The following is a 22954-nucleotide window of genomic DNA, read 5'->3' as shown; positions in this document are numbered from 1 at the left end:
AAAAAAAAAAGTTTATATAATGTTAAGCATTGGTATTTATTAAACTTTTCTATATTATTAAAATAGGTATCATACGCTTGAACTTAAACAAACAGGTTAATGCATCAATAATAATCAAATAACACAAAATACAACACTTATTACTTTTACCTAAGTAATGGATCTGAATACCTCTTTCACTACTGCATATGGGAGAGAACAAACATTGCTATTTCTACTTTAACGTGCTTGTTCCACAAAGAGATAGAAAAAAAAAAAAAAAAGAGTCTAGACTGTCCCAACTTATAAAGAGACTTTGAAGAACCACAATCATCTGAGTGTACACACACACTCACTGTATTGCTTCATGTTTCCCAAAAAACAAAAAAAAACAAAAAACAAATCAAAATAGAGACCCTGCGATTACAAAAAACGAACAACAATCAGGTACGAGTCTGGTGAAAACAGTCATCAAGAAAAAAGGTAAAACAGGAGTTTTCCTTCTGACAAAACAAGACAGGGCTCTAAAACGTTTGCATGCATACATGTGCTGGGTAGCATTTTGCACGCACTGCCTCGATTCCTTCACTCTCTGCACTCAGTTCATTAGCAGTTCCCGCTGCACACAGGGGCCGGGCTGCACATCTGGGACACGTTAAATGGAGCTGCCTTGTTCGCTCCGTTCTGACTCGGCCTGTTTGGTTGGGTGGGTGGGTTGGGGAGGGTGTCACAGGTTTAAGATTCGCAGCAGGTATCACCCACCCCCATCACACACCCAAACATTTGGCCAAATCGCAAGGGGAACAGAGGTTAAGACCGAGAGAAAGGTATTTTAAGAGAAGGGAGTGAGAGAGTGCATACTTAAGGAGATTAACCTGCGTTTGTGTGTGTGCGGGGGAGGGAGGAACATCAAAGAAGGAGGAAGAGGAGAGCGATGGAGTAGACAGGTCTTGCATTCCACTAGGACAATCACTCCATCAAGTGTTCCCCCTTCAGAGGAAAAAGTGCTCTTGGGGGGGGGGATCTCTCTCTCTCTCTCTCTCTCTCATATAAAACCAACTTCTGCTTCTAGTTTTAATACAGCTGCCTCGTTGTTGATCATATACATGTTTCAAACCAAGCAAAAACATGCTGTTAATTTAAGCTTCACCATGTCTCCACTGCCATCTGGCCCACAGGTACCTGGGCTGTGGCTTTGCTGCTTACTAGCCCATGTGAAGATATAAATACATGTCAGCTCAGTCTATACTTGAAGTAAAAAGTCCAAGAATTCCAAAGTTAATGGAAATCTCTGACTTTTTCTAAAGAAAGGATAGACTGATAACCTAAGCGGTGGACAGATTATGTGTTTTACATGCATTTTGGCAAAAGAAGGATCAGGGAAATAGATCCTGGCAGAGCTCCGGTGACATAAGTCACAGTAGCAGGCTTGGACTTGTGTTGCTGCCACCTGTTTGGCCTTCTGTTTGTGAGAGAGTCCACATGAGTAATTAAGTGTGTGTGTGTGTTTGTGTGTGTGTGAAATCAGGACAGACTTAAGGATAACACAGGCAACCGAATGACTTTAAAATACGACACAAAGTACAACTTCCTAATATCCAATCTTTTTTTTCTATATTCATCTTCACCTAAATACAGCCCGCAATTCAATTCCTCTCGCACACTAACAATCACAAACACAATCTTAGCAGCCTTCAGCCTCTTTGACCATCAGATAAAGTGTGACATCCCGGGTTGAAAAGATTTGCACTCCATCAGATTTGTAGTTGTGTTGAAATGATCTTGTGTTTTTTAAACAGCTTTAGTGAATTGGCATAAAAAATGGCCACACTGGGAGAAACAGCTGGAAATGCACTTGTTGCTGTGGAGGAGTAGGTTCATTTAAACATTTACTACACTGTATAAACCAACCAAATTGAACTAAACCACTGAGGCTTGGAAAACATATCTCGGGCGTGTTTTTAGCCAACATGAGAAGGTTCAATATTTAGAAGCCAAGTATATATATATATATAAACCTTTATTTCAGACCCAGGGGGATCCATATCAAAATAAGAACATATACAAACACAACAAAATAAATAAATAAATAAATAAAGCCTTCCACACTGTTCAGTGTCTAGTATACAGACATGTCCGCCAATGGCTCCACAATCTGGAGGAGAATCTGACAGAACTACGTACAGGGTTAGCCAAAACAGCGATTATGTCATTTTCTGACTCAGATACCCTACACATAAACCTATATATCAGGTTACGTAAAACAGCAGAGCAGGTAGGTTCCCCCAACGTTGACAAACATATGGCTAGCACTGGAGTTTCTTGGGGCATTCAGCAGCAGCCTCATGCTGTCGTTATAAGCCACTGTGAGTTTTCTACTGCCGCCTTGCTTGTAACGACACCACAAGTAGGCCGTATACAAAGGTGTACAATACGCTCTAAAAAGTGAGATTTTCACAGGTACAGAGCACATGATAAACTTACGACCCAGCATGTTCGCTTGAGCATACAGCTTCCGACGCTGCCTATAGATATCCTTATCATCAGAAAGGTCATTTGCAATAATATGGCCCAAATATGTAATCTCAGTGAACACCTTAAGTACAGTGCCAGACAGATAGAAGTCAGGGAAGGTTGCCTGTCTGTCTTCTCTACTTCTGATAACCATAATCTTACTCTTTTTAGCATTGTATTTTACATCAAAATCAACACCATACTCCGTGCACCCCCTTAGAAGCTGTTGGAGACCAGCACTATATGGGCTAAAGATGACCAAATCATCTGCATACATAAGAAATACACATCTAAATAATGTAGTTTTTTTTTACTTTACTATTAGTTACTGTTACCATTACTATTAGTAACAAACAAAACAAAGATACAGATTCACTTTTTAAGCTTTCTGATATGTGTGTCTGTTTTTTGTCACTCAGCCATCTGTCCATACTACTGTCTAGAGGTCTTTACGGCTCCGAAATGTAGTAAAATGAGACCCAACCTGACCCCACTTGGTATAATTTGGACCTAGGTTGGATCTAAACTCCTCAAATTCACAAGTGAATTCAGGAAGACCTCTACTGCTGTCCTAGTTCCCCACCTCACCACACCACCATTCTCCTCCACCGTTTAGCACGGATCTGAGTTTAAGTCACTTTATAATCTTTTATCAGACGCAGATGACAAACAACAAGCAGACTAGGAGGATTAGGTTCCGTCTGGCTCTCTCACTGTCACAAACACACATACTGCAGACAGACCAGGAAATGCCGGAGGACATTCAAGCAGGCAGGTAAGGAAATTGTACAACCAAGCAAGTAAAAACACATGAAGACTTAAATATTGAGAAAAAAAAAAATCCTTTTGTAAACAGGTGGAAAGAGTGACATTGCATCATAAAGCCTTGCAGACAATTTTTATTTGTAGTAAACTGCTGACTTACGGGAAAACAGAGAGACTGAGAAAGGTCGAGACGGTCTGTCTCACAGAAGACGCATTACTGAGAAGGACTTACATCAACCCACAAAGGAAAAGGGATCCTGTTATGAAAATGCCTCTGGAGACATTTATCTCATTCACACTGTGGGGCAAGAGAATTAATCATGCTGCAACTCGATTTATAAGCAGCCAGAGAAAATGTTGTCTCCAAAGCTGAATGAGATCATTTAGATAGTATTGGCTGAAATAGGCTTCTTGTCTACTTTAGTTATTGATCCAGACATTGTTAATTATTTGAAGGGGATTCAGCATGAGACTTCCTCCAGTATGTGGTGAACTCTGCCATTAACGTGAGCACCGTTATTGACCTCTATTCAGTCATGAACATGGGTCACTGAAGAGCCCCTTCCTGGCCTCCAGGTGAGGGGGCCCTTGTTCCCCGGGTGCGATTGGTTAAATCCTTCTGCAAGCTTGAACAGGCCTCAGTCCCACTCTCCCTTGCACCTGAAACACCAACAACCTCCCTTACACAAAAAACAGCATTAAAGAACTCTTCCTGTGTGTGGTGACACATATCCTTGGTTCTTCCTGCTCCATGTTGTTTCGCTCCACCGACTCCATTTGTTGTTTATCCCATCTAGTCTCAGCAGCAAAATCACTACTCTCTCTTCTTTTACAAACACCATGTGAAAAACCGTCTGTGAGAGTATTTCTACATGAGCTGTCAGTGTCCATTGTTTCGGCGAGTCTCTGGGACACAATTCATATCAGGACAAAAGTCAGGGCTCATTCCTCCCCTCCTCCATTCTTTTCCTTCCTCTCCAATCCTGAAATGCTGAGTTGGCCTGATTCAACCACCAACTCGTGGCCCACATGTCTCTAGTAGGGGGCAGGGTTGATGGTAGAGGGAGCAGTATCGTCACACGGTGTGTCGGCCCATTGCTGCCAGACATCTGAGAGTCAGTTCGGGGGCTCATAAGATGGCAAATGTTATAGAAGACCCAGGCTTTAGCTTAAATCTTAGTTTATGACAGTTTTTTGTAGTATGATGTTTTCATGCTGAGTGCACCAATGATGCATTCATCCAAAATGGGCTCAAAGAAAAAAAGCTTTGCTTGGTTGTTAAATGAGCTTTGCAATGGCTACTGTTAACTCTGGTGATATGTGATAGCCAATCATAGATACTTCTGACTCCATTCTAGCCAACCAAATCACTCCTATGTTATGGCTAAACAATTGCTGGATTGGTGAGGGGGCACGACAGCTTGTGTCATTGTTTTAGACTCATGACCTATATATGGCTATACTCAGCGCGCAAACACGCGAACACACGCGCACACACAAACACACGCGCGCACACGCACACCATAATGCACAAGCTCAAACTCTTAAATACAGCCTAATTTCCTTCCTTTAGAAAACAACAATAAAATGGCTTCTTGTTTAGTCAGTGTGGCTTGGCCACAAGGGGATACCAGAGGAGTAAACAAACCTAAAGAAACAGCCAACTCCCTCTTAGCAGACTGGATCAGACTATTTCTAGAGAAAAAACACAATGCAGCATAGATGGAATTTAACACATAAACATACTTTTTTTTTTTGCACTGAAGGCATGATTGTCTGTTCAGTGTGAACGTGCAGCACTGCATGTAATCATGTTAGTGAATGTTACAAACTTGTACCTTGTGCACACATTGCCTTTGATTCGAGACAGATCTCAGACAGACACATTGTCCACGCAGGCCAAATGACAAGTTCATACAATGGACTTGTACACAGCCCATACCGCCCAGTTATGCACAGGCTTTCATGGTGAGTGGATCTAGTTTGGGATGTTTTTTTGCTTCACGGACTGAACTTCTAACCAGGATCATCAAAATGGGGAAATCCCATCACATGCCACGAGTATGAGCACATCTGATTGACTTTAAGGGACGCGAAAGGTGTGTGTGTGTTTACAATTTACAGGACTTCTAGAATATCACGTACGTACACACACACACACACACACACACACACACACACACACACACACACACACACACACACACACACACACACACACACACACACACACACACACACACACACACACACACACACACACACACACACACACACACACACACACACACACACACACACACACACACACACACACACACACACACACACACACGACTCATTTCAAAGCAAGTGGCAAGTTGAAATCCTTGCTGTAATTACAAAGTAAGTGGGGCTGATATTTACTTGGTTACTATCTAAACCATAGACAAGCTACCAACAGTCGGCATAAGCCAGACGCAATAGCCAACACACCGCTAACCCTTTGTAATTACAGACTCCAAAAATAACCCTTTGCAGAGGCAATGCTAGGTTGACGTTGTGCTAGCTACCTTGCACTTATCATGGCTCAGTTTGCTTAGGCCAAAGAGATATGTTGTAGATGTGCAGTAGTTCTTTGATAATCAGATTAGAAGGATTTAAATGAAAGTTTTTTTAATGATCCTTAAAGCGTAACTTCCATTTAAAAAAAAACTGTGAATTAGGCCCAAACTGTATTCCAGGAACAAAACAATATCAAATATGGTGAGAAATGTGTTAATGATTACAGAAAACCCAATATGATATGTGCGTCAATGACAATCACACTCTTTTTAAGCAAACCATGCTTTGATAATGCAAGATGAACAAGGATTTCCTCAAAAGGGCGCAACTTCTGCTCAAGCTTGCATTTGTGTTCATTACATTTGTATGCGAGTTTTCCAGTGCTACACACAGAGCATGCCTGGCCTTGTCCTCCAGCAGAGCTGTAATTAAGGAGGAACTATCGAGCCCAGCAACAAAACCAGCAACTCCTCCCTCAAAAACCCACTAACATCCACCCAGCATCCATATCCCTGGCTCTCTCTAACCCCACATCTCCCCCCTCTTCCTTCACTTTGCTCATAGCTTGGTTCTATACTTGGACTGGGAATTTTCCACTGCATACTTTTATTTGACCAGTCTCAATATTGTCTCTGTCCTGTTTAAGGGGAAATCCATCTTTACATTTCTATTTATGGTTTACCTGTGATGTTTAATGCATTACAGGAGATACTTTCTGATTAAATGTGTTTGTTAAACCCTCAACTGTTATGCAAAGTTAATGATTCTGTTATCACCCTGTATTTCCCAGAATTAGGTTCAACCACTCCAATATGAGCAGACATATATTTCTGTGAACATTAAAATACTAATAATATTAGGGTGATCATATGAGGATTAAACTGGTTTCTCTGCTTCTTCTACATTTGGTTTCTTGATGCAAAAGGATTTCGAAGATAATTGATCTAAAAGGGTAGGACAGAAAAAAGTAATGTTAAAGTTGAGGTTAGATGGGCAAAACATTCTGTCATTTATCTGGGAAAATAATTAAATGTACCACCATGAGAAAAAAGTTAAAGAATTGTTGGAGGATATTTGAATGTTTTTAAAGTAAAAGTGCAACATTTTAGGAGAAATTTGCTTTCTTGGTGAGAGCTAGATGAAAGATTGATACCACTCTTACGCCTGTGTGCTAAATATGAAGCTAAGGCCAAGAAATGGCAAGCTTAGCTAAGCAATAGGGGTGCAAGATATATTGACTCAATATCGCAATATCAAGTTGTGCAATATTATATTGAGTTGCCAAGAAACTAAATACTGTTTTTTTCCCTTGTTAGTTTGTTTTGTTTTTAAAGTACATCGTCCCAGAATTAAATTGTATAAACTACAAGAAACTTATGTAAAAATCCAAAGAACACCTTTTAACATAAAGTACACCGATGTGTTAAAATTACATTATTATGAAAGGGGAAATCACCAAACCCGTCCCTTATGCTTATGACAACATACAAACGACAACATCATAAACAAAGGACAAAAACTCACACACAGTTGGAAATTCCGTCACACATGTCACAGGATCTCATTCCACTTTCAAGCCATACACCAAGGGAGAAAAATAAGGCACGGAAGTACTTCAAGCTTTTTTTTTCTCTCTTTGAAGGTTCATGCCGCTGAGGAGTGGCCTGATGGTGGAGGCGACTTAGGAAGTTGTTTGTTTGTCCCTGAAGGACTGGCTGTATTCATTACATCCAGTGTTCAATTTCCAAAGCCTGTATCTCGCTTATTTAGACACAGAATCAGGTCATTTTCAACTGAGCCACTGAGTTTCTGAGAATCAGTGGAGTCATAACAGAAAGTCTGTCGAGGTGCGATAGCATTCCTGAATTGAGAGCAGCTGTGTGTATAGTTCATTTTTTACAAATACGAAGACTGGCAAATCAACCACATCCTTCAGCAAATTTGCACGTCAAACATTAAGCGGTTTTGTTAGAACGATGCATTTTCTGCATACTCAACTATTGTTTCCAACAATTCATGACCATGAACAACCAAAATGGAACATTTTTGACTCTGGAATGGTCAACATATGAAAATAAATCCATTAAATTCTCAAAACGTGACAAACAGATGATTGTAGGAGTTCCCCAACACAGACACTCCTGTCCCACAATGTCTGGAAACTTCATTGTGGGGGAGCAAGGACGCAGTTCAAAGTGGGGTCGTAAACCAAAATGAAAGCAGGGACTTAGGAAACACAAACACTAATATAGTTCTGCCAAACACAACAGCCCTTACAAGTTTAATTAAAACACAGGACCTCCCCTCCCACGCCTAAACAACAGAGAGAAGGGCTGAACATGTGTTTGAGCTGGGATTTGTGTTGCACATGAAAATGTGCAATTCAAAAGAAAGTTATCATGTGTGCATGACTCAACAAACAAGCACAAATTATATTTTATGGGACAGAGAGTATGTTCAGTATTGGTGTGGATTTGTGTTTGTCCCTTAGTGTGCCAGAGGACGTGATTTAAAGCATCATCCATGCTGGTCTGCAGTGGATTCACAGTCAGAGGCACAAAGAGAGGCAGCTCCCCATCGGACATGGCTGTTGCTTCTCTGTCCTGCTCCTGGCAGGCACCAGGCATCTTCATCACACTTTAACTGTGGCTGGCATTGTCTGAAGACATGCAGAGAAAAGGCCACACACTGGTTTTATTGAGAAGCCCACACACACTACCTTAAAAAGGTTTTACGGCAGTAAAAAACTTTCCCAGTAGAGACAGGGATTTATTTGGTATGGCGCAGAGAGGCACTGAAAGCGGGAACGATTTCTGACGAGCCCTCGGACACCTCACTTGTCCGAGATGAGTCGTTTTCAAGGTGGTGCATTTTCCCATGCTGCTGCCCTCTGAATGTGACCAAAGTGGGTCATCAAAGTATCAGTGTAAAGCTTACACAACGCTCTAATAAAAGGCTTTTTGTCCCATACCATACATAAAATGTGCTTGTGCCACCTCTGTCTGCACGGGCTTCCCCTCTTCTCCCAAAAATTCCTGATTTCTGTTGGCTCAGATTGCATGAGAGGATAACAGCCAGACCGCAGGGTGGAGGTGGACTCAACCTGCCCAGTCCTCCCTCCCTCCTTTCTACTCCCTGCCTGTCTGTCTGTCTCTTTTACTGTCAGATTGACTCCCCACTGTCTGCCATGGCTTTCTCCCCCTTCGCCCTTGACAATTGAGTCAAGCCTGAGCTCAACTAGGAAAAAGCATCGGTCTAAGCAGCTACCTAAAACAGCCTTTTTGAGTGTAGACCAAAATGATCAGCCAGACGAGTTGCGTTGTTTTTTTGGCGTCCTATCTGACAGGAATTGCACACTTTCACCACTGTGGCAAAGAGAGTGCATAGCAGGGTGGAGATGTAACAAAGAAAACAAAAGCACGAGAGAGGAAAAACAGAGAGATGAGCTATAAGTGACAGCTGCAGTCTTCTTTTCCTTCAAGAAGCAGTAGGCAGTGCATAGGGAATGTTGTTTCATAGCGATCACGTTCACTCAGCCAGCTACTTTCGTTGCGTAGCCTGAGGCGGCTTTCTGGTACCAAGCACAAAGACTAGAGTTAGTGGCAGCACCAGCACAACAGACCCTACTCAAACTCATGCTTAATGACTGATGGTCTGTTAGGGCAGTCACAAAAGCAAACAGAGGCAATGCAATAAGGCCGTTACAAGACAAAAATAGATCTTCTGAAATAAGGAAAAGAATGCTTTTTGTCTAGTATTTGATTGGGTGGCTGGCATGCAAGTGTATGATCCCCTGGACATCATACAAAATGCAAATTAGCAAAGTGGACAAAATAGAAAAAGCTGCACATTGGCATAAGTAAACCCTGAATCATCTATACTAATCAAGAGATCTATTCTAATCCAGTGTCCGAGGACTAAATCAACTCTGTGAAGTCTGTTGGGATAAAGAGCCAATGCTAATTACTGAGGTAGCTCTATCATTTGTCAAAGGAAAACTGTTGTTGGGTCAAAGATTTAACCTACAGCTACCATGACTGAGCACTGGCATGTTGACACATCTGCCGCACAAAACGTACGTACGTACCACCCCCCCCCCCCCCCCCCCCCCCCCCCCCTCCACGTGCTCTCAGAAGCCCTTTGGCCATGATGTCAGAGTGGCCAGATGTGCTGACAGAGTCCTGCAGTCAGCACACAGAGGAACACAACAGAGACTGGGGCGCTAAAATGTACAGTATAAGTAACAGTATTGCTTTGTGGATTTAAACAGAAAACCATATAAATAACTTTTATGTAATTGTAGGACAGTGAAAAAAAGTTTACGCAACGTAATAAATATATAATAAGAATTATGGATGCACAATCTAATAGACTGGATCGATATCGGCACCAATGTTAACAGTATTAGGCAGATCAGATATCCGGTCGTAAAGCAACCAATCCAGTTTTTGTATAGATGTTATCAAATCCAGGCCCAATTAATAAAATGATCCCAATCACAAAAAAACTGCGGAAAAAAGAAAAGTGTGTGGCTGATTGTTGATTAGAGCTCCTGCACATAGTCAGTGAGACTCCATAGTTAGAAAGATCAGGGCTAGTTACAGTCATCAAGCCTTTGCCCATCATCCCTATCTATAGTGCTAACAACTGCGTATACACATGACAAGCCAAAATGTTAAAAAAAGAAAGAAAAAAAAAGTAGTTTTTTCTTAATCTGGATTCGTCTGATGAATTTCAAAACCTTATTTCTGGATTCAAATAAAGTAATCATTTAAATGTTCTGCATGGTTTTTTCTTACTAGAAATAAAAAAGTCAAGTCACCTTTTTTCCAATGAACAGAGACAACTTTTCAGGGTGATGACTCATTCACTGAAACATATAATGAACTTTTTTGCTCAAGCAATTTCAACATGCTGCATAACATTTTCCTCTTGTACTCCCTTTATAGTTTTTGTGTAAATTACACCTTTCTATTCACAGCCTGCCAAACTTTGTTCTGTCAACAACACACAAAAAGCATGAGAGCCATATTTGGAGAGTCAGCAAAGTGCAGACAGTCACGGTCAGCCGTAGAAATACAATAACGCTAGCATTTATTTGATCTCAAACCAACTGTTGGGTCCAATTTCTTGAGTAACAGCACTGGTCTGGATGTCAGCTTTAACTGGCGTATCTGCTGTTTTATTCTGGAGTTTGTATTTGTGCAGTGGTGCCACATCTCTCTTTAGTTTGGCTGATGTTGATGTGTGGCCTTGTAGTTTTCACAAGTGTGGAGAGCAGTCGGGTTGCTAGAGCTATAAACCCCGGTGCTCAGCATGCTAGATATGAAGTCGCGCAGACTCGACCTTGGCCTACCTTGTCTGCTCTATTTATTTAAACTTTTAGTTCTTAGCCAAACAGGGGTCCTTTCTCTTTGTTGAAAGTTTAGTCTGTGTGCAGCCCACTGGCAATGTCTACAAAAACAACTCCATTTCCCCACCCCCAAAATTGAGCTTTCAAAAATAGGCCTGCGTTTTGCTTGGATCAAGATCCTTTTTTGTTGACCATTAGTGTAATTACAGGTAAAATTCTAATTGACTTTAATACATGCATCGTTATTTAAACCCCACTTGTCCTCCACTGTGCATCATAAAAGACTATCATCAAGATTACTAAATTACTGTAGTGTGGGAAATTAGTAGCTATGAACCAACGCCTGCTTGATGGTGTCAAACTTTGCCAGCTCCAAAGCTTTTTAGCACATTACCAACTTTCGTTCACAGGTCATACTTAACTCCACAGATAGATTTGTGGGAATAGATATTCTGCATTTTCAGTAGTTACAGGTATCATTTACGTACTTGTATTTAATCTTTTAATTGTAAAAGAGACTGTGAAAATGTATGAGCCCAGTGGCCGAGTTATCTCTGTCTAAAATAACTGTGTAGCCAGTGTTTCTTCACTTTTATCTGCACCCTAATTTGCATAATTTTGCACAGGAGGCAAAATGTGAATGAACTGTTAGTACTTCCATTAGTTTCCCTAGATAAAACGTACCATAAACCTTTGACAAAATGTCAGACTGCCTAGCTGAGTAAATTCCACATGGCACAGTTGGACCAACCAAATGCATTAAAAAAAATAAACAGGAACAGGAAACTTAAAGCTCATCAATCAGAGGGTACTGGAAGTAGAACATCCAATTTTCTTCCTCTGTACGAACATGTAGAAAGTAACTTTCCAATGCGGAAGTGCGCATGCGACCCCAATTTAACATCAATCAGCAGTTGACCACAGATGACTGAACAACTATAATGACACACCCACACATTTGACTGGACAAGAAGTCCCCCTCCACATACAGAGCTGGTTTACTTACTCCTCTTTGCACACATATCTTTTCATGCGTCCCATTTCTTCCCATCACTTGCTCACCCCTCCCCCACCTCTCCCTTGATTGTGCGTCCCAGTAGAAAACTCTCTGAAGCGACTACCCTCCCACACCCTGTCTCAAAACGGATATTTTTCACTACATGTTTTTACATTGTTGGCTCCTCACATCAACTAACAGTACAATAAAAACAGTAGAAAATGCAGAAGTAATGTAACATTGAACTGGATTTGATCTGCATTTTATTATTACTGGGAGTAGTGGGACAAATCCAAGTCCAGGTTCTAATAGAGTGTGCCCTCCGCTAAAGTGAAATATACACATATTGAAAAATGTTACAGCTCAATGCACCTACGGCAGTGCTGCATTGCTGACAATCAATTGCAAAGTTTAACCATAATAATAATATAGTGTGGAAATTTTCTGTTCATGTGAATGGCACAAGTTAAAATCTGGTGCTAATATGGCACCAGTGCCCGGTGTCTACCGGACCGAATAGCAAAGCGGATTTTGGTGCCTCATTTTACCACTTACGTTACCACTAACGTTACACTTGGCAGCAGGTAACGTTGATATTGGCCTACCGTTACTACTAGCTGTATTAAACACGGTTCAAATGCTGACTGCTAAACAGTGTAAAAGTGTGTTTGTATTTCACTGCAGAGCATTCCGACAACGGGACGTACAACAGTCTGTTGCTAAAGCTATGAGCTAATAGACACAGCACTTTGTCACTGTTGTTGTCGGAAAAACAACCGACAAGAATAAAGTTTGAGTTTCGTTTAAACTAATAAACCTCTTGTTGCATTTAAAGTCATTATTGGTAAAAGTTACTATTAACTGTTAAATCATTTAAATACCCCATTTTTTGTGCAGTGAGTTATTTGACCCGTTGCACCCTTACTTGCTATGTGGCAGCAAACAGTACTCTGTAATAAAAAAAAAGAAATTACTGCTCCAGCTGCAGATTTAAAAAAAGGGTGTTGTGTATTGTTGGAAACAAACCACAAAGTGTAAGCCACTGTTCTGTAGGTTACGGCATCATTAAACAAGCTGCCATCGTTCGTCAGAGGAATTACCGGTATCATCAGCTGGATTATTGCTGTATCAATAACTGCTGCACGTGCTCAAGTGATCTTACCAACAATGGCGATCTAAGCCCAGAAGCAGGGTGTCAGGTAGATAAAAGAGACCAACACCTGTTATAATATCTATTGTTACATGGACAAAAGTGCACGCACACACGCCTCTTTTTTTATGTTTGAGTGAAGGGGAGTCTAACAGACTTAGAAAATTAATACAAAGATCTAATAAGGTATTATACATTAGTTTTCAGTGCTTTTTTCCCTTATTCAAACTCCCTAGTTTTCCCTTTTATTTTCCCCATTTCTTCTCCCATCTCATTGTGTTTCATATGTAACTTCGGAAAGCCTTTAGAAGCCCTTATTGTACAATGTATCCATGAACTTTTTTTTAACATCCTTTTCAATGTGGCAGCTTGTTTAAAATATAAAAAATCGATGTTTTACACATTATAAAAATTTACTGCACGATGACCTTTCAATGAAAATATACAGCAACATCTAAACTTTGTGGGGTAAGCTATCAGGGGAGCAGACCAACTAAAAGTGATTTTTTCTTTTAACACTCTATGATTGTACTACTATGATTGTAAAAGACCAGTCCAGTTTAAGTTACTACACAAAAGGTCCCTTCTGTGACTGAGGATTGAGTCACAGTGTCTTGATATGTGTGTAAAGTTCTTTCATCTAGGGTGGTCTGCTGACTGAGACGGAGATGATCCACAGTGACACCACTAGTGACCTGTACTAACCAGGCTGGTACTGACTGATTCAGTCATTATCAAACACATGCTTTCTTGTGTATGTCTCATACTGGGGCAGGACAGCTCTTCCGAAACATGAGGTAAAACACAAACCTCTTTGTCTGGTGACTGACAATGCACTGCAGTGAGGCTTAAGATGCTCAGACTGCTGCAGCATCAACAAGGCACATTCCCCTAAACCACATCACCATGTCAGCATTGTGTCTACACCACAACACTACATAGGCCCCTTCAACAAGGGTCACTCCCTCTGGTGCTTTATGGCATTTTTGAATTCGGTATTCCAAAGAGTGTCAGAAAGGGAAACTGGGACAAAAAAGGTATGTGACAAAAGCGAAAGATTGCCTGGACACAATCCATCTCATAAAACAGGGACACCTCTGCTCCATGTTTAAAGGCTCTGACACACCAACCCGACGGCCAACCATCGGCAGTCGGACTGATCAATCGGCTCCCGTCTCTCAAAAGTGCCTCTAAACACACCAAAGTAACACTGACTTGAATAGACATTCTGCATGTGCATAAGACGCAATGAGTGTCCATGACTGCAGGCAACGCCGATCTGTATTATCGGCCAAAAAATGAAAACCGGAAATGACGGAACATCTCTCTAGACCTAGTAAACACAGAGCCCGCTGTTGTCAGTCATTGGTTTTATCAGTGTGTGTTTATAGTAGTCAAGAAGGATTGTTGTTGTCATTACTCGCTGAGCAGAAGAAAATACGATGGCTAGTCATTAGAAGATACTGCCGTTGTCAGCTCTCTGGGTTTTTCTTGTGGAAGAAACACTGATTCGCTAGTCAAGGGAAGCACTCCACCAATCAGATTGGTCATTGAGTCTGACTGCAACAAGTAAAATCGGCCAAAATGGATGCCGATGGCTCCTCCGACTGACGACGGCACGGAACACGCCGAACAGAGTCGAGTCACCGACCTCGTCAGACTGTCCGATGGCCAATAATTGGGTTGGTGTGTCAGAGCCTTTAAATGGTGACATCTCAAAGCAAAAGTGTAGGGTCTGTGGCTACCTTTTGAGGCCCTTGTGTACTCATAATCACGAGACCACCTCTGCTAAATGTCTTGGGGAAACCCTGCATGTTACCTAAAGTAAGTGTGGAAGAGAGAGTGTAAAGGCATGTGGTCTTACTTACCCCATCATAAAAACATTAAAATCCCAACTTTTATGTATACATTTGACATATTTGGCTCATGTGTTATCAGCCGGTGTACAATGAGTATGTTCAGCTGCGGCCATATGAGCGCTGTAGACAGCGAATAACACAATAGAGGAGTCTGGCGGGGCCTCTTGAAGGTTCAATCCCTATTTCTTGCTGGAAGATAATTCACAGCGCGGTGGATCTCTTTTGTATTTGAACCAGTGGACAATAATTAAAACAATACCCTGGAGGGTGCATGTTCATTACACAACCGAGCGAGGAACATTCCGGGATGGATTGAGGGTTTGAATAGATGTGAATGGTGATAAGATTCATTTGTATGCACACTAGTTGGCTGGCAGGCAGTCAAGGCCACTCCAGATTTGGGATCAATGAGAAGGAGAGATGGAGAGGGAGAGAGACTAGGACTGGTTCCCATTCCGGGTACCGTGGTGTTGTCTTTATACACACATACACACATGCACACGGAGGGAGCTCAGTAATGAGTCTCTCTTTTCATGCAGATCTTTTGTCTCCCAATAATGTCTGGTATGCCGGGATACAGGCTTTGCTCAATGACCTGATTTCTATGGGGCTGTCAAGGCACCAGCCTGTGTGTGTGTGTGTGTGTGTGTGTGTGTGTGTGTGTGTGTGTGTGTGTGTTTGTTTTCATCTGCCTGTGAGCCCTTCCTCTGGATAAGACAGAATACTTAGCCAGGCAAACAGACACAGACTGAGACAGATCCAGCCAATAAGAGGGCAGGAAACACAAAAAACACACATACAGATACACACCGAAAGCCTTGCATGAAGTAAACAAAAAGGCCTTAGGGTTCCCATAGCGGGAAGAGAGGCATAATTGGAGGAGGAAAAATTCTGTGGGGTATCTTGATTTGACTCAACCCAATAATTGCAGCCCAAGATGCAGTTATTGTATTAGATGATTGTTTCGTAGGTTTACCAGTTGGAGGACATTTGAAACTAATATCCATCCAATTTTAATATAAACTTACAACCAGTTTTAAGAGACAATGTTTAGGATTCACATGTTGGAGAAAGAGACAGAGCTGCTTGATTTATGTTGTAGAATTAATACAAGAAAGAACCAAAAGGAAGCCACAGCATCTTATCGAGAATGACTTTTAAGACAACCTACCTTGTCTCTGTATGAAGATCCTGAGCAGTGGATGAGCTGTTGACACCGCCTTGCAGAAGTTGTCGTCGTTGTTGATTGGCAGCAGATCACCATGGATGTCAGCATAGCCAATCATCACCTCCATATTGGCAATGCGGTGAATGTGCAGAATGAGCTTGTAAAACTCCTCAAACTTGCCAGGCTTGACCCGGTCCACCGAGAATCGGCGGAATTCTGCCCCATACTGAAAATGAAAGGAAGATTAAAAGAGAGAGGACATTAAAAAATGACTGTCACCAAGACAATCAAACAGGAAGAGGACACCGGAATGTCTGACCTCATGCTGCACTTATCTAAACCATCTGACTGGCACACCTAAAACTAACGAGGTGGAAGTCCGCTAAGCTCTGCCACAGTTGTGGTCATGACCTTACGTACAATACGGCACAGGGAAGCTGTTTCTGAGCACAATACAAACTGAATTAGCTGCAATCCTTTGGTTTGAAATGTAGCCAAAGTATCACTTTAAGTATTTTTTTTTAAATATGTTAACATAATATGCTCACTCTACCATAGGAAGTTTGAGGTTTACAGAAAATACAGCCAGAAATATTGATAGCATGGCAAATCATCATCATTCAATAGCATGTACCTAAATAAATGAATTTAAAACAAGTGTCTCTGTATGTGAAAGACATTTAAAATCAGTGTTTTATAGCTAAGGTGGGCCCCCTTGGCTAAAACACCTCTATCATTGTAAAAGAATGCACACGGTTTTATGAAAGGACACATTAACCTTAAGAATGGAAAAGAGCAGGGGCACTTTTCACACAGCAAGTGCCATATATTTACAGTTTGACATTTTTTAAAGCATGTTTATTTGCTTTTTTGCAGAGAGTTAAAGGAGACAGATACCCCTTGTAATGCATAGAAAACCCAATCCAAGCAAGCGTTTTTCCCCTGTTTCCAATTCCAATCTATACACTAATTATTTCATGCGCTTTGGCTTTTTTTTAAAATACATTTGATACAGCCATGCTGTTTCCAGTCTGTATGCTAACTGTCTGCTAGCTGTAGCTTCATATTTGGATTACAGACGTGAGAGTGTTATCAATCTTCTAATTATCTTCTAACGATTTCCAATAAAAAGTGAATATGCAAATGTTATCAAAATGTGTACTACTCCCTTACCAAGTGTGTTTAGGCCGTCATCCACAAACTAAACTGAACACAAGATGAGATGATCATGATACGGGGTGGCTAACCAACTCAGCTAAAAACAATCCTGGTGGCAACTCTGCAGCTTTGTGTTACACTGCATGCCAAGATCACATCATTACAAAAACAATTGTCAGTTGCACATCACATGCAACTTTGACCAAAAAAACAGCAGTAAAAAGGGAAGAGGGCTACCGCACAATAGAACAATACAGGTGGATGACTAAGCTGTCTCAGTATATATAAATGACACTGGCTGGCCTGGCCGCCCCGTCTCCCACCCACCGCTTACGCACAACAAGGGCACAGACTTGAACAATTGTGCTAGTACAGCTTTCCCGGCTAGGTCATTAAACCACCAATGAGAGAGCAGTTGAGGGTCACTGTGGGGTCATCATGTGACTCAAAGACAAGAATGGACTTGAAGAGCAGTGATACAAGAGAGGGAGAAAAGCTCCCCAAACCACAACAACACACAATTGCAGTAGCACTAGTGTCTGAATCACAGTGGTAATTTGTAGACGAAGGTGCTGGTTGTAACTGTAATCATCAGCTCACAGCGGAGGAGAGAGGGAGCGAAGGAAGGGGGGCTGCTGACAGAGAAGCAGAAGTATACTGACAGGGAGGGAGAGAAGAAGAGCAGGGGGATACATTAACCAGCTCTGTAATTAGAAGATGACATGTGAATTTAAGAGGAGGCGTGTAAAAAGGCCAAGAGGGGATGCCAGGCTGGTGTGTGGTTTGCTGCCAGATTCACTAAAGGCATCGAAGGTACACACGTACAGTACGTGAACCACAATTTTGAACGTGTAACTTGGATTCAAGCTTATAAAACTCAACCTACATTACAAGATGACACAAGATGTTGACAAACAGGTTTTTCAGTCTCTTTGGTAGGCGTACTTAACATTTAGGAACGGGAAAGCTTCACATGACTGAACTGTAATTTATAGTGTAAAAATGTCCACATGTCACAGTTAACCTACCAAATAATATCTATACTTCTACATACCAGTGAGCTCTGTCACTGCTCTTTAATCTGATTGTTCCCTTGTCTGAACAGTTTGTTTTCACAAGAAGTACTTGGCCCTCTGGTACCAACAAGTCTGAACACGGTACGATTAATCATGCAGCATCAACACAAAACCCAAACCTAAGAATAAATCACTACAAATGTGACATCACCTGTCTTGCTCCTGGCCTATCAGGGCGAAGTGATGTCAACAGGTTGGAACACGTCTAGAAACACTAAACTGACACACTGGAGAAAATGGAGTATAACAGACTTCCGTCTTTCGTCAACACGGGCTTTGTGCTTACCTACTCAGTCAGAGACAACTCATCTGAGACATCACCTACAGGTTCTTGGCATTAGAAGATAAATGAATCAATAAGAAAAGAACTCATTGTGGAATGGATCAGGCCTCAAACAGAAAATATGCCAATGGAATTCCTGAAATACTTGAAAAAGTACTTGAAAATCCAGATGATTCAAAGTAAGAACAGAGGGAGTGGTGGTAAAAAAAAAAAAAAAAAAAAAAAATCACTCGCAACCCCCAACATCCCTTCGCACTCGCTTCTCCGTCACTGATAAGAGCTTTAGGTGAGTGAAACCAGCTCCCGGCCAAGGCTCCGCAACAGACAGCCAGACACCTCCGTGTTATCCCTCATAAGCTTATCGTCACTGAGAGAACCCAACGCTAAGCAGGGAGAACCAGAGCTGCAAAGATTAGATTAATCGATCAGTTGTCAACTATTAAATGATTGTCTACTATTTTGATCATCAGTTTTGATTCAATTAAACAAGAAGTTTGAAAAATTCTCTGATTACAGCTGTGTAAAAATTGGACTTTTCTAGTTGTCTTCCCTCCTCTGTGACAAACTTGAATTGCGAACATAAGACATTTGAGGACGTCATCTCAGGCTTTGGAAAACAATGATCAACATTTTGAACCATTGTCTGACATTTTATAGACCACAACACTAATTGATTAAAAGTAGATACAAAAAAAATATGATTGACAGTGAAAATAATCGTTAGTTGCTGCCCTACAACATACACCACACCCAACTACGCAGACAATCGCACTAATTTCACTCCTTGGCAATCTATTGAAAGTGAAAACTTCTACTATTGTTTGGTAAAGTTTTCTTTAGCATTTTTTAAACATTTTGAGGTTATTTCTTTTAACATTAACTAGTCATGTAAGAAGAGCTGTGTAATCAAACTAACTTAGCTCTTACATCTGAAGATTCTCACTCATCCAGGTCGTAGGAAATGCTAAGTCAAATTTTCTGTTGATTTTTTTTTTTTTTTTTTTTTTTTTCTCTCTTTTTAACCCTCATGTTGTCCTTGGGTCAAATTGACCCGTTTTCAGTTAATTTTTTTTTTTGCCAACAAAATAAGCTGAAAATGTCAACATTAAAAATATCAAAAAACTTTGAAAAAAAACACACCAAAAACATTAAAAAAAAACATTGAAAAAATGACAAAAATGTCAGAAAAAGCGATAATGGTTTTTTTTCATGGTTGATGGGAAGACAACGCAAGGGTTAAGAAGTCCTGTTCTCTCAAGGTTGCTTCTATGAAATTGTAAATGTACAGTTTTAATCAACTTGGCTGAAAATGTTCCTTCCGTCAAGTCCTATTTTCTAAACTATTCATTAACGACCGATTCATTTGAAAAATTTCAACTGGCATTTCTGGTTACTGCTTGAGATGAACCCCTTTCAATATCTCACATGCTACCATAATACTAAATGCAGTGGTGCTTTTACACATTCAAAAGAAGTACCAAACAGTAGTGGAGAACCTGTTAAAATATGCAAATGCACAGAGCTGTCAATCTGGAATAGTCAGGTCAACTAACTAGCAAAACCAGAGGAAGTAGGACAAAATGACGAGATAAGAGTGAGGAGTTATAAACAACCTAAAAAGGGGAAACTTGTGACGTAGTATGACAGTGAGTCAGCTGTGATGACGCTTTTAAACCTGCCCGTTCTGGTCATGCAGGTTCTTGCTTATCAGTTCCACCCACAAATAATCTCATAGTGACCATTCCTATCGCTTAGGAACAAACACGAAGATGTTGTGAGCATCCTTCTTTCGCCTACCAGCAGTGTATCCTTTATCCCTCCCAAAAGGTCACTGAAACTGGGAAGCTAAAACTAAAAAGTGAAAATATTCCTGGGCAGAATGTGTCACCTCTTGTCCATCTCAATCTGGCACGTCAACTGGGACTCTGCAACACATCCTTCAGAAAAGACCAACAGTATGTGCTGACACACTGACATGTGTTCTGGCATGTGTAAACACATATGCATGCTATATCACCCTAGATCGTCGTCACTTTAATGGAATTTGAAGAACATTGTTGGTTACAAGAAGTCCTTGAGAGGCTGTGGTGGCAAATAGTTCACTGTTTGTTCACTTTATGGTTAGGACTGGACACAGTGCCATGTGTTTATGTGAAATGGATTTCACTTTGCCCACATGCTCTATAGACAGCTGTTGTGTACCCAACTCTTAAAAACTAATACTTTTAAGACTGCAGACAAACTCTTACTTAATAGATATCCAAGGCGTCTGATGCAGTTCCAATGTGTTTGATGAGATTTGACAGAGAACAGGTTTAAAATGTAATGTATGCTCACATTTTGAATAAATTGGTGGTCTCCATTACATCCGCCTGGAATTGGGAGATAACTGTGATCATTTTCTTCCTGGTTAACTTAATTTATGCAGCTATTAAACTCACAAACTATTCAAAACAATGCCTATAGCTGAAACTATGTAGCACGAAACCAGCAGTGAAAGCGACTAATGTTGCAAAACATCCGATTTAACAGATAACACCATGTCATTGTAACACACAGCCTACTTAAAGCGTGATTGTTAAGAAACAATGTCAAAAAACTGTTTTTCCCATCAGCTTCGTGACTGAAGGGAAAGAGCCAAATCAGCACAATCTGCATGCTCGGAAGTAAGAAGACAAGAAAAGGTGTTAGTTGCACACGGTTTGTACGACCAACTCCAGCTCCGTTCACGGGACGACCATGTGAACTCTATACTTTCTCCCCGAATCCCCATTCGGAGCTTACAAATGACAAACACTCAACGCTCACCTTGCTTTTTACTTCCACGGCGTTACTGTCCGCATTCCGCAGAGGTTGCGATTTATTAAAGCTCCGATTCATTTTTTATGTGGTTGCAGTTAAAAAAAAAAAGCAGAAGAAAAAAAAAAAGTTCAGCCGCCGTTGCCCGCAGAAAGAGGGGCTCTGGTCCCGGGGTTTCTGCCCTTAAATCCTTCTGCTTCGGCTCTAGTGGAGAAGGTTGTTGTCTCCTTTATTAGATTTCACCTCTTGGAGTTTTGTTCTTAAGGCGCTCCGCCACACATACGACAGGACTTTATAGGAGTATAGGAGGTGAGCTTCTCACAGCGTTGGTTTGGGAGTGCGAGTTAAGTTTTGAAATGACATCAGCTCTCCTAAAAAATGGGATCCCATGAGGCCTTCACTCACTGCTCGTAATCCCAAGCTTCCTCACCCAGGACCTCGTAGTAGCCAAAACTACCATTAATAATCCATTATAGCTCTCTACATATTACGACACGTGTTAAAAATACAATGTACCATGAAGATTTAACATAAACTTATAGGTTATTTGTATAAATGTGGCCTATTATGTGGCTACAAATTGTTTATCTCAATAAAGTAAAATATTGTTTATTAATTGTCGAACGTCCTCTGCCCCATCACTCTTTGGCAGAGCCGGAAGGCTACCGTATAAAAAGATACATTTAGCAAATCATGGCAAATCCGCCCTGTTTCACCAAACAAATTTTAACGAATATGGAGTATAATATTTAAAATGGCTTATATGTTCAGGCTTGATGAATACTAACCAAGAGTTAAACTTATCTCCCGATTTTTTTCGGATGGAAAAGATCCGATAGCGCGTGAAGGCAACGTTGTGCACCCTGGTCCTCCAGTGCGCCAGATGACGCATTTCTCAACACAAATGTTTTTAAAGCCTCAAGTCAAAGGCTTACGTAGAGTATAATGCAAAATCATGTTAATTGGAATAAAGAACATGAATGAATTAAGATGTATTAACCTCCCCTCTAAAGTTTATTTCTTTTTAATTTTAGTTTATATATGAGGATCACAACCAAAACCTAATAATGACACTGGACGTTAATATGCTGTCATATCATTTTTAAAGGTCCAGTTGTTATATGGCAAGATCCAATTATAATTTCAGTTTTTGAAGTGGAGATCAAAATTCATTTTTCTCACAAACAGACTCAAAATACCATGATCATACTTTCCATAGTTTGTATTTCATCTGTTCTCTATTATTGCTCACTGGTATGGAAAAATCAGAAAGCTTGATCAGTCACTTATTTAAATGATATTGTCCTTG

The 22954-nt window shown here is 40.8% G+C and overlaps 1 protein-coding gene across 2 annotated transcripts in view; it reads right to left on the bottom strand.

The window, feature by feature from the left end:
* pard6gb (par-6 family cell polarity regulator gamma b) overlaps positions 1–22009 on the bottom strand; it is a 31311-nt gene extending 9302 nt beyond the window's left edge. Inside the window, exons 1-2 of one of the 2 annotated variants that reach the window (XM_034892535.1) lie at positions 21655–22009; positions 16333–16555 (exon numbers count right to left, since the gene is read on the bottom strand). In XM_034892535.1, the coding sequence (XP_034748426.1) occupies positions 16333–16555; positions 21655–21726 (295 nt within the window). In that variant the 5' untranslated portion in view covers positions 21727–22009. Of the gene's footprint in view, positions 1–16332; positions 16556–18849; positions 18870–21654 lie in introns of those variants that run through there. The other variant, XM_034892536.1, reaches the window with a different exon arrangement.
* Positions 22010–22954: the final 945 nt, after the last annotated feature.

Source organism: Etheostoma cragini, chromosome 14 (assembly GCF_013103735.1).
Source record: "Etheostoma cragini isolate CJK2018 chromosome 14, CSU_Ecrag_1.0, whole genome shotgun sequence".
NCBI classification, from domain to species: Eukaryota; Metazoa; Chordata; class Actinopteri; order Perciformes; family Percidae; genus Etheostoma; species Etheostoma cragini.
Note: the sequence above shows the minus strand (reverse complement) of the source record. Positions and strands in the feature narration are given on the sequence as shown.